At 39.0% G+C, this 12,787-nt stretch overlaps 1 protein-coding gene across 1 annotated transcript in view; it reads right to left on the reverse strand.

Annotated features, from left to right (window-relative positions):
* LOC146590593 (uncharacterized) overlaps positions 1-12,787 on the reverse strand; it is a 37,180-nt gene that overhangs the window by 22,574 nt on the left and 1,819 nt on the right. The window contains exon 3 of the mRNA XM_085314321.1: positions 11,714-11,838. Coding sequence (XP_085170447.1) covers positions 11,714-11,745 — 32 coding nt within the window. The 5' untranslated portion in view covers positions 11,746-11,838. The remainder of the gene's footprint in view (positions 1-11,713; positions 11,839-12,787) is intronic.

The following is a 12,787-nucleotide window of genomic DNA, read 5'->3' on the forward strand; positions in this document are numbered from 1 at the left end:
AAAAAAAAAAAGAAGACAAAACAAAACCGATCCAAAGGCCAGGCTTTTCAATGTGTATTGCAGACAGGAATTTCTCCATAAAGAGAACTGAGTTTGGAAGTACATCAACAGGGGAAACAAGGAACTTTTACTTTCCAGCAAGAAAAACCATCTTGCAAAGAAGTATTTAACTGTCCCAGCTTCTTTCAGACAGACAGTCCAATGTGGGTGAGGACGTGCTTATTTTGGCGAGACTCTTCTGAACTGAACTGTTTTGTGTGTGGTTAGGAGTGTTGGATGCTAGCTCAGTAATTTGCTAGTGGCATCTCGTGGTAAGTAGTTCTTGCGAGGTTGACTAAACAGCCAAAATGTAGGTCACTGGTGGGTGGAGTTCACAACCTCCCAACTCTGCTGAAGTTAGGATGCAGAAGTAACTTCTCCCACAGAGTCTGAAAATCTAATTACTGATGAGGGCTGAAAGACTGGCCATCAAATATAAGCTTTTAGGGTGGGGATTTAACTAGTCATTCACCTATCTGCAATGCTCTATAATCCTCAGTCTACTCTTGGCTTATCTGGATTTTAAGAAAACTTCAGGCTATGTCCAAAGAACTACTTTATAGGGTTTAAATGTTCATGGGCATTTGCAATTAATAAATAAAACAAACTTTGTTAAAACAAGTTGAAGTTTATTAGTTATATTCCCAGTTTGTCCTTCCCAATATGCTCATAGCAATTCAGAGTGATCTTCTGACTTTCAGGCTTCAGTGGCCACTTGATAGGCAGGGCTTGCAAGCTGTGGTAGGAGCAGCCAGGAAGCTCTCCATACCTGTCTCAGTTGCCTGAACAGACACTTAGCAACTGCAACTGGAGGGATGACACATTTTTCTCAAATGGCTATTTTAAAAAAAGTTATATAGAAATGTACTAGTCCCTGTCCCTCCTGCCGCACATCCTTCAGAAAAAAAAATCTAAATAAAGAAGCCAAAACCCACACCCTTTTATGTATGCACACCCTCCATAGCCACCTCAGCTCCAGGCTAAAGCACTTCTGTATATCTGCATAATCCTAAACCTTAGCAAATTAGAAAATAAATATATGTGTATGCATTTGAACTAGCATATTCTCCTTAAGGCTTTCWCTCTTTGTAACTGCTGAAGCTGTCTGACAGGGATATTCCTCGGAGTGCCATCACACAGATCTGTGGTGAAAAGGCTTCAGCAGTCTGTAGAGCAGACATACCATTAGGGTTGTCACTATGATGCTTCAAGGGGTTTGTTTTTTGCTTTTCCTTTTTTTTTCTTTTCTTTTCTTTCTTTCTTTCTTTTTTTTTTTTTTTTTTTTTTTTTTTTTTAAAAGACAGCTGCCCCTGAAGAAAATTGCTGTGTGAGCAGGTCTCTCCTGTGCGCAGTGGCTGCACAGGGACAACCTGCCTGTGTACAATACCTCTAATACAGCCTTGCAGAGCTGCTGCAAAAACAGTCACTTCAGCTGTCTTTCTGCCAAGAGTAAAATCAAGCAGGCCAGTTAAAGAGTGGACTGCGTGATGTCTGTGTGAGATGTACCAGCAGGATCTATGAAGCAAAGCTGTTTAAGGCTCTAAACAAGCAGGACTTATTCCCACCAAATAGCATAAAGAGAAGTTCATGCCACAGCTTTGYGCTTATAGTCCATTATCTGACAGGAAAAGGATTAATTGCACACAGAGGTATTTAATAAAAAGGAGGCACTGCTGATACCAAAACCAGCCCTATGTAAGGAGCCATTTTAACATAAATGCCTGCACTTTCTGCTGAATCCAAGCTGTCAGTCTGCATTAGACATACTCACCCTTCAGACTAGTCCCTTCAAAGGGCATACCCAGTTCATGGACTCAAACAAAGCTGGATTTAAAACAGCAACAAAATGAACAGTGCACACTAGCCCACGTGGCTGGGGAACTAATAGATCACTAGCACCTCCAAAACTTTGCAGGTAAAAACAGAGGTGYCCAAGCAGAGGTAGATGCTGTAGGAAAAGGCAGCTTTGTTGTCACTTGGATTTAGGCAACCAAATTCCACCTAGGTTGCACATCAGGCACCTAATTGTTTTTCTGGATCGGACTGCATGTGGACATCCCTGAACTTAAACAGGAAATTTGTGGTAGAGTAGGAAACTGATCTCTGATTTTCCAAATCCCAGGCCAGTGCCTTAACCTCAGACTCTGACGACAACTCTGAGCTCATATGGGTGTTACTGTGCCATTGCTATTTATATCACTGGAGTTCTTCCAAATTAGCACTGATACGAGAACAGAAATAGGCTCTTCCAACACAAAACAAACATGAAGAGCTTGTAAAGGTGAATGATACAATGTAAGTGTCACTATTCAGTGAGTAGAACCTCCTCCCCCAAATGCTTACAGCTACAGTTTACCTTCCTTAAGATCAAACTGATTATTTTAATAAGCTTTGTCTCAGTAATCTATCTTAACATTATGATTAATCTCTGACAATTATGCTAGATTAACATCCAAGAGTAATGGAAAGACTGAGGTAAAGTATTCAGAACAGAGTCCTGAAGAAGTTTAACATAAAGATGTTTGCTGTGAGAGAAAAGATTTCTATCATAAACAAGTATGCTATTATTAATGTCCACAAACAACTATCAAGGGAGAGAAAATGGGCCTTTTGCAATTTCAAAGGTTAAGTAATTAAATTATGCAAAAGTTAAGGTTTTAAATGAAAAAAATTATTGGTGCTTCTTATGCAAAAAGTGGTAAAAGTACAGCAAAATCCTGAAATGCTCTGCCTCTTCTTGTCTTCCCATCATCATCCTTGGCCCTCTCAGCCTTTGTAGTTGCCCTGCCTGTCCATTCAGTACATACATGTCTGGTCAAATGTTGACTCCAACAGAATCAAATTTCATAGGATGTTCTGGTATCTAAAGAATGATGCAAGAGTGAGACAATGCACAGAAAGGAATTTAAACCTGAATGAAAAATAACAAGGAAGAACCTCTTCAGCCTGAGAATGAACAGTGTGAAGAAGAAGCAGGATACAACATATTTTAAGTATATATTTGTGTTCCATTAAACTGATATTCAGTAAAGTACTTAAATAATAATGTTTTTGTATAATAAGCTGCAGATATTGAGATACTGCAGACTTCTTATTGAGCTGTAGCCAAAAAGACACTTGGATAAYACACATATAATATTTTAGGAACAATATTCCTCAACAATATCTTTTTTTWAAAAAAAAAATCTCTGTTGTTTTCATTGCTTGTATTTCATGAATGGTTAAGGAGGGAACATGGTTGTGTGTGATACGAGACAGTGACACAGGCATGAATTTCTACTTCTATTGTATGGCATAACCATGTCTTTTATGTTACCTGTCTTTTTACTACCTATTTTGATTAGTACCACAAACAAATTATTCTTCTGTGATACTGATGACAAAGCCCTATAGAATAGAGACAGGAGATACCTTTGGATTGTTATTTGCTATGATTCTTCCTAAGTTATTTAATTAAAGCATTCATATCACATCATTAATACAGGATTTCCAGTGTGCACTGGTAACTTTCAGCATTCAACCTGTGGTTCCTAAACTCCARGTACAACGATTTGACTGTAGTTATGCTGTCAGTGCTGCCATATTTAATCCACTTTGGCAATGGATTTAATAGAATCACAGAATCGCTGAGGTTGGCAGGAACCTCTAGAGATCATCTAGTCCTAGATGATCTAGTCTAGGCTTCTTTCTTTCTTTCCCCCTTTACAGTGTAGTTCATATTTCAGATCCTAGAGGAAACACACTGTTTTCAGACTAGAAGACTACTCAGATATATCTGGTGCAGCTGAAATTGTGTTGAAAACACAGTTCAAGTATTGCGTTACTTAAACCAGAGAATCACAGAACAGCTAGGGTAGGAAGKGACCTCTGCAGATCATCTGGTCCAAAATGTCTGTTCAAAGCAGGGTCAACTAGACAGGCTGCTCAATGCCATCTCCAGCCAGGTTTTGAGTATCTTCAAGGATGGAGACTCCACAACCTCTCTGGGCAACCTGGTCAACCACTCTTAGGGTAGAAAAGATTTTATGATGTTTAAATGCAATTTCTTGTATTTCAATTTGTGCCCATTTCCTATTACCCTTCCACTGGATACTGCTGAGAAGAGTCTGGTTCATCAAGCATTTATGCACATTGGTAAGATCTTCCTTGAGCTTTCCGCTCTCAAGATTTGTTTCCTTTTGAAAACCTGGTGCTTTTCTAAATGTTGGCCCTAACTTGAGCAAGCATTTGAGTTTCACAGGACTACTCTTCTCAAAATTACTTGGATGCATTAACATTGGATGGGACAGCAGTACTATCCYTGTTAGCACCTTGCAGGATCAAATCTCAAGAAAGACGTGATGAATAAGAATATGCTATTTTAAAATAGTTTATTTTCCTACTCGCTCTGAAGCCTGTGTGTCTTTTCAATACAGTAAAGGKAACTGCCTTCCTTTTGGCAAATTCTGTAAGAGAGGTTCTGCGGGAAGGAAAAACAAGAGGCGGAATATAGATGCCACTTCATCATACTTTGAGCACTTGGCCCTGGGAAGCAATCCAATCCATATAACATATTGCTCAAATGCTCTATACAATCACTGGAAAGTAACCAAGTTCAAACACTTCCCCCTCTCCTCTGACAACATACTGCAGACACTATATACATCTCCATCAGCAATTCACTCTGCTTGAGTTTGTTGTTTACTTTCACTAGCAACATATGGAACTGTGAGAAAAGTTAGTTCCTTCTCTCCACTTGGCATCAGGTCCACAGAGCCTCCTTGGAGGATGGGTGCCTGAAAGACCACCACTGGATCTTCTACAGTATTCATAGTAGTCCCTTGAGGTTTCGTTTAAGCATTAAAGGTTGCAATTTGAAGCATCCCTCTAGTCCACAGACTCTGAATCCCCTGTCAGAAGAGCGCTTTAACTACTGTCCTATGGGGATACTCTGGGTGAACATGCTCTTTGCTCACCTTTGGAAGCCTGCCAGTCAGTAATTTAAATTTGAGGGGCCAGGTAGAAAGCTGGTATCTGGGATACTCACCATAACCTGGTGGATAAGTCATTTTGCTTATGGCAAGGCAGAACTGATGTTCAGACCCACATTATACTAGAAGATAAAAAGCTTATTTCTCTTCTTCCACTAAAACAACATCCTGTTCTCCAAACTCAGCCTTTTAAAAACTCAAAGCAGCCTCAAATCCCTACCTCCAGCTGTCACTTTTTGGTTATGAAGCTTCCTAGYATTATATATCAGAGGCTTCTCTGCCTTTTTCTAATCCCATGAGGTTTATGAAATGCACTAACTCAGTAAGATCCAAGCTATTTAAAAACAACGTTCTTTGGATTACAAGTTTGGGCACTCAGAAGTTAGGAAACACTAGATCTGTACAATCTCAATTCTGTTCTYTTTTCAGTCATTCCATACTCATTGACAGGACAGGCTGGACAGTATGTAAGCTGCTTACTTTAATTATGGTTCTGACATTAATGTCAGCACTATCCTAAGCATGCACAAAGSAGAAAGATTTATGGCGAACAAGCAGTTAAAAATTTTCTTCTTCAAAGCACTTGTCTTTGCAACCTAAATAACAGTAAACCAATCTTTCTCTCTCCCTTCCTTCTTCCCTCCCTCTATTCTTCCCTTCTCTGCCAGAGTAAACCTCCCCACTGACACACCAGCAGAACTGGAGCTCTGAACCTTCAGTACTGTTACATAATGACAACAATTGACCTTTAGGACTAACACCAACTAGCAAGAAGGGAAGTTGTAATCTGAAAGCCACAGAGAGGTTACACAGGCCAACAAAGAGATTGAGGCCTGCCACGTTTTCTCCCCACGTATCAAGCAACTTCTGCCATCTGTGTTGCTGCCATGCTACCAGGTGGTTAGGTACTAGGAATATGGGCCATATCCAGTTGATGTTAATCTATCAGTTCTGCTTAGGAGCTGAAGATTGGTATCTCCAGTATCATATTATTCCTAGAAAAGCTCCTAGATAGGAGCATGTGGAACATGTGAAGGAAGTAACCCAAAATATCTCTTAATCTTTTCTTTTTGCTTCACAATACATTTTGAGTCTCTTTCTTCTACATAAATAAATCCAGTACTTTATGTTTGGAAAGGAAACATATATTCAATTGACAACAAGTAACTCTTCTCAGTACAGAGATTCCTAAGTACTTTTTTTCCTCAGTAAATAGGCTGACTAGTTTGGCTTACAATCAAGTAAAACTGGATATTTTAAATACCTTTCCACCTCATGATTTTGTGGGACATTACAGGTTAAAAACTAAGATATATGAAAAGCCAGAAAGATTTTTACAATATATACAACCTCAGCACCCACTGTTCATTGCATTCATTATCCTACTTTCCCAGGTAGTTCCACAGTACAACTACTGAAGTTCCTTGTCCTGAGGATTTTTCTGTCTTGATCGGCTGACTTGTTTAGATAAAATTTTAACACAGTTCTTTCCTGAAGATTGTTTTGTCAGCCATGAGCTATCTGCCAAGTTCTGCTATAAGGCCATGCCATCAGGAGGACACATGCATGCAAGCGACCACACAATTCTGCTTCCATAGAAATGACAGTGAGTTGTATGCTGAGAGAAAAGGATGAAAAAGATCATCAAAAAGGCTTTGTTTTTGTTTGTTCCTTTGCTTTCAGGTGTATCACACACATTAATGACTCCACTGGATGGTTATTCCATTGGGAGGGTTTCTGCTGCCAGGTCTCAAACACATCATGGCCATCTGATGATAGGTGTTAAAGTGGTCCAGAACCTTTCTTCCAACTCAGATTTGTTCAAAAAAAGCTTGAAGAGGCAATTGGTGGGTTTTTATTATTATTATTATTATTAAAAAGACTTTTTGCTGATCAGGTCTAATCTGTTCTCTTCCAGACAGCATAACCATTGCTGCTCTGGGCAACTCAGCAGAAATATCATTGTGCTTTCACACCTGATCTCTTTGAGGCTTGTAGCGGGCAATAACCCACAGTGTTAATGAGAGTGAAGCCATGCCCTCATACACAGTATAGTGTTTGTAGGTGCAGATGACTCAGAGGTCATGAGAAACAAGCTCTTATTTCCAGCTCTTCCAACAACTGGACAATTCTACAATCACCTTTGGCAGGTCACTGAACCGCTTCACCTCCCTTTCTTAATTGTAAAATGGCAATGATAATTACCTTTCTGTGTAATAAGATACGGATAAAAAATAGGAAGTATTGGTATTGTCCAAATAAGTCTTAGCTCCTCAGTGTAAGTTCACATGTATAAATTTGTTCAGAAGTACTTTGTTAGTTTCAGGAGTTGAAAAAATGTCACTTACGTGGGAGTAGGTCAGGATTAACTCTCCTGAAGTTAATAACAAAACCAGGCTGAGTAAGTGCAGAATCAGACCCGCCCAGTAATGAAACACCCCAGACCCACTCTCACAGGAGCTGAGATTTGTCAATCCATTTTCAGTACTATTATAATCATCTGTGACAAAATACACCTCTGTTTCAAGTTTTCACTCCTTCAGAATCCCCACAGATTTAACATTTCTAAATCTGATGTTTCCCAACTCAACAGTTTAATCTTCTCACCTAGGAGAGCAACTAAATCACCAATTTTTATGTACTCAATTTTATTTCCATGCATACATATTTTACAACAGGAAGCTTTCAAAATCTTCACCARGCAAGAATATCCCACATTATTAAGTTCAGCCATTTATCTACACAGTATCTACCTTATTCGACTGTTAAAGGTAACAGTGAGAACCTCAAACAAGAGTGTCAGGAACTATAAGGAGGACAGTAAGCACCATCTCTAGTATCTTTCCTATCCATATAAACTTACTGTCTTAAGTCAACCAGTTCTGTTGCACGTTGTATCTTCAAGGCTCCTTTTTGGAAGTGGGAGAAAGTACCACATTTATCATACAAAGTATGTCTGAGAGAATTCGTTATCAGGCCTTCAACCTCTCTCTCACTCAACAAGAGGAAAACTCAGAAGTGTAGATTTAGCTGCAGCTAAATCACATTGCTTCAGACAGCTGAAACATAGTAACATAAAATAAGCAAATCTCTCATACAGGTCTTTCACACTATGTGGGTCCTGAATAGTTTTTTGTGTGTATTGTATGTCATCTCAGAAAATAGAGAAAATACTCCAATTGGATTTCTATAATATTTTTAAGTTCTTTTACAGGTTTCCTATACAACTTGAAGTTCAGTAAAAATGTCTTTGTTTTACAGGAAGGTGGGTGTCTTTTTAAGTCTGTTTAGTATCTAGCATTATTTTCTGGGAAGAGTCTGGGTAATTTGCTGCTCTGGATTCTCTATAACTCAAAAGGGAGCCCTCAGCATACGGTGAAGAAGTGGGAGTGCTCCAGAGCACAGATGAGCAACTGTGACCCTGCACCAGAGATGGCAAATATTTAGGGTGACTGGCAAGAAAAATATTTGAGGAAGGACTGTATATCATCATCACGTCACTGGACTAATCCAAATCTGCCAGTGACAAAAGAGGCTCCAGTGCCCCGGAAGAAAAGGCTAAAGGCAAAGGATAGCGAGCCAGTCCTACAGCAGAGCATCACTCCAAATGCAGTGGAGTTTCTGGCTTCTGTGCAACTCTGAGAGCACCACTGCCGTAATGCTGGTATTTTATTCAGCCTCTACTGCTGCAAAGAATTCAGGTTTCAAACTGCTTTTCCCTCTTTCTCTCTCAGCTATGTTCCAGCTTTTGTGCCTTCTGCACTACAGCTGCCATGGTGCCAATATGCAAGAGCTCAGCCTTACCTCACTTGCTCCACTGTGTATGCATGGGTTCCCACTTAAGTAAGTTTCAGCCAAACTCACCTGGCCTCTATTAGGCTATTTTGTTTACAGTGAGTAAATAATGCAAGAGCTTGAGGATCTTGCATTTTGAACACAGCTGCACAACAGAAGAGCACTGATTATTCCAGCTAGTACTATGCTCTTTATTTGGGCACATGGGAATTCTTGCCTTATAAAGTCCATTTTATCTCCTACCCATGTACCCATGCAGTGTATACATAAGCAGAAATTGAAATGTTCCAGGCTCAACTGTCATCTTATGAACAAAGCAATAATATACAGCTCTGCATCTTCTCTTCATCAAATCATAATCTTTAGTTTTGTTTTGCTCCTAGTACCTAGTCCTAGTAATATATCCTTCAACAGAAATAAAGGTGAACTGCTGCACTAAGCCTGACAAAAGTAGAAATAACACTAGCCTGATAAGCAAGTTGCAAAGGGAAGCAGAGTGAGATGGTTTTAATCAGTCTTTCAGCCATCCGTCATAGCCATTTTTTGCTATGACAATTGTTGGTTGAGGGTCTTTGTAAATAAGAAATGCTCTCAAATTCATGGCAATAGTGATAGCCTGTATAGTAGCATTTTGCTGTGAAAAACCTTTAATGTGGAAACATTCTGCAACGTTGATGGGCTGAGAAGAACTACTTCAATAGGAATCAGTTAACAAAAGGCTGAAGCTAAAGCTGGACTGTTGGCATAAATCAACTGATCTGGGAGTATACTTGTGTCAGAAAGGCTCACGTAGCCAAAAGGGGAAAAAAAACAAAAAACAAAAAACACTACTAATTTTACAATATACTGACCATTTGTATAGTCCCTGTAACAATCATCTATACTTTTGTCACCTACCTGATAATAAAGCTGTAGAATTTGCTTGAGGGAATTATAGTTGAAGATTACCCTGAAATTTCAGCCATTACAGGTCACATCTTTCTCCTTACAAAATCTGCAATAGCAAGAAAGACCAGCATTTGGTCCTCAGCACCAACTTGTTATGTATTTCATGTAGAAAATATGTATAGGAGAAAGGCAACATAACCACAGAACTGACATGCTGGACCTCAAACTCACTGAAACACCTGAAAGCAGCAAAAAGGCTGTTGCCACAACTAGAAATTAATCATATCTAACTTCTATTCAAAACAGTATTATAGTTCAGCCTGTTAATCAAGGTGGGACTGGCTCTCTGCCCGTTTCCTCCCAACCTGTGGAATTAAAGTGCCTTGAAAGAGAAATCAGGCTTGAGGGCTTTAACACAATGCCTTCCTTTGTATTAATATTAGGAGACACCTGTTTTGAACATAAAAACATTCAACTACTGGTGTTAAAGAAATACTTCTGTTCTATCAATCTGCTATCATTCATTCCAAAAAAATGTTGTAAGGTCTGTGACCTAAACTTCTCCTCGTAAACAGGGATTTAGTCTGAATATATATTATTCCCCTCAGACATATTGCTTTGCCTATGCCAACATATGTCCTGTATCCAGTTCTAATTATAAAAGTAATGACCTCTTCTATTTACAGAAAGGGAAGCTGGTCACGCAGGTGGGTTTTTTTTCTTTTTGGCTACGTGAGCCTTTCTGACACAAGCATACTCCCAGATCAGTTGATTTATGCCAAAAGTCCAGCTTTAGCTTCAGCCTTTTGTTAACTGATCCCTATTGAAGCAATTCTTCTCAGCCCATCAACGTTGCAGAATGTTTCCACATTAAAGGTTTTTCACAGCAAAATGCTACTATAACCTCCCATATGCTCCATCCTATCACTCTTGAGACAGGGCTGTTCTCAGTGACTGATACTTGGAATACATAAAAATAACAGTTCAGAGGCCCTCACAGCTTACTATGGTAAGCTTTTGCTGGTTTGCATTTCCTGGATCAGGTAGGAAGTTTGCCTTCATATCCCATTAATATCCCAGTGTGAGAGATGGGAAAAGAGAAAATTGAGGCCAGAAGGGTCTAACTCCTTGCAGATATTGAGGAGCAGGAAGACTAGACCACAGGAGCAGAACTGAAAGGAGAGGAGATCTTTACATGACACATTGTTAAATGTACTGCACTTCTAAAAGACTGAGCTTGGGAAAAACACTGTATTTATACACATATAAAGAGGAAAAACCTTTAGGCCATTTATAACAGACTTAATACCTTTGAGGTAAGCAATCTCAGAGGATCTATGGGATCTTTAGCCATAGGGATGAGAGAACCAAGACAAAGCTCGTGATTTAAATTTATTTTGTAGTTGCTTATTTTTCCTTAAAGCAGCCATGTCTCTTCTGCAACCTAGTAAAAGGCCAGATAGCAAGCTCTGAAGAGAAAAGATGATAAACTAATAGTGGTTTAAATTAGCAAATCACTGATAGGCACACAGACATCTATGGCAAAAGTGTAAGCTCTAAGGAAGAGGCTTCAAAAGGCAAAAAAGTCTTTTTGCCAGAACAATTTTGCTATAAGTAAAGATTGCCTGAAACCTGGAAGAAAAGGCTCAGATCAGGAGCACCCAGTTCCACATAGCTGCTACATTTGCAAGACCAAAACTATTTTCTGCTAAAACCTTCAGACAGGTTAATGTGGGATCTACAGTTACAGCCCAGGCTTTGCAAACAAAAAATTTAAGCATGCTGAATACAGGCAGGTAAAATTTACTTCTTAGAATGGGGAAAAGAAGCTATTCCAGAAAAAAAAAATCTTTGCAGTGAGTTCAGGTAGCAGGAAGGGTTGAAAAACATCTTCTCAGTAATAGGTAGTCAATTCAGTTGCCTAAAGAAAGGCATTTAGTGCCCTTGAGCTGCCCTACAGAGTCCTGTTTGACCCCGTCAGTTGTTGCAGTACAGCATGGGTCTTAGGCCCTGCACTTTACCTATGAGTGCATATAGGTTTCTCAAATGCCATGGGAGATACTCCAGGGTACCAGTTTATGTCCAAGAAATTGACTGTGATCCCCAGGTCTTGTTAGCAGAGCGCTCATGGTAGAAGGACAGGAGTCTATGAAGGCAAAATAAAATAAAACAGAATACTACATAAGGGTACAGAAATTATGGAAAAAAAATCACAAGCAAACAAATACTAAATTCATACAATTTGATACTACTAAATAGACTTGGAAAGGTTAGAACAAAGACTAGAATGCAGTGCTGCATATAGTATGTTAATGTACTTATATCCATGATTTAGGATCAATGCAGTTTTGTCCATGGATAAGGAAAAAAAGTTACATATTGACTCTAAGTTATTATTTCTCCTATCCAGAAATAATATTGCACAGCTGATAAGCACATAATCTGTTTTAGTCAAGGCACTTGCAGAAATAGTATATCAACAATGATAGTGGTAGACAATGGACCACAGCTTCATTCCCTTAAGTTTAAAAATCAAAACTTTTGCAAATCACATTTTACTTCAAGCACAGGATATTCAGACTATAAATATCTTGTGGGTAGTGGTGTTAAAGAGCTAATCATCTAGAGCCATTATAGTAGGCAGATTTTTAGGGAAGCCAGATGTTTAGCGAAAAATAACTGAGAAGATGTACAAAAAAATCATAATAATGATAGAAAAGACAGGAATACTCAAATGCCAGCAGCCTATAAAACAGCCCAAGGAAAATCTGGGGTGAGTTAGACCAAAGGAATGTGTGTGAAAGGAAGAAAAGAGAGGGAACATGACCACAGACAAAACTTTGCCAGTGCAGGCTATTCAGAAGGACTAGTTATAGTTAAATGTAAGATAGGATCTGTGACAAAAGAGAAGATAGTCCAGCTGAAAAAAAAAGGTGGACAAAAAAGCAACCTATGCTAGATGGTAGAAGCTAAAGAGTTACAAAATACATGAATAAATGAGAAAGAAAATTTATCCAAGGAAGAACTGTAAAAGAGATGCAACCACATTAGAGAAATGTTTTGAAAAAAAATCTTGCTCAAGGGGATCTCCAAGA

This window comes from Rhea americana, unplaced genomic scaffold (genome assembly GCF_003343005.1).
Source record: "Rhea americana isolate MKP2758 unplaced genomic scaffold, rheAme1 scaffold_40, whole genome shotgun sequence".
In the NCBI taxonomy this organism is placed as follows: Eukaryota; Metazoa; Chordata; class Aves; order Rheiformes; family Rheidae; genus Rhea; species Rhea americana.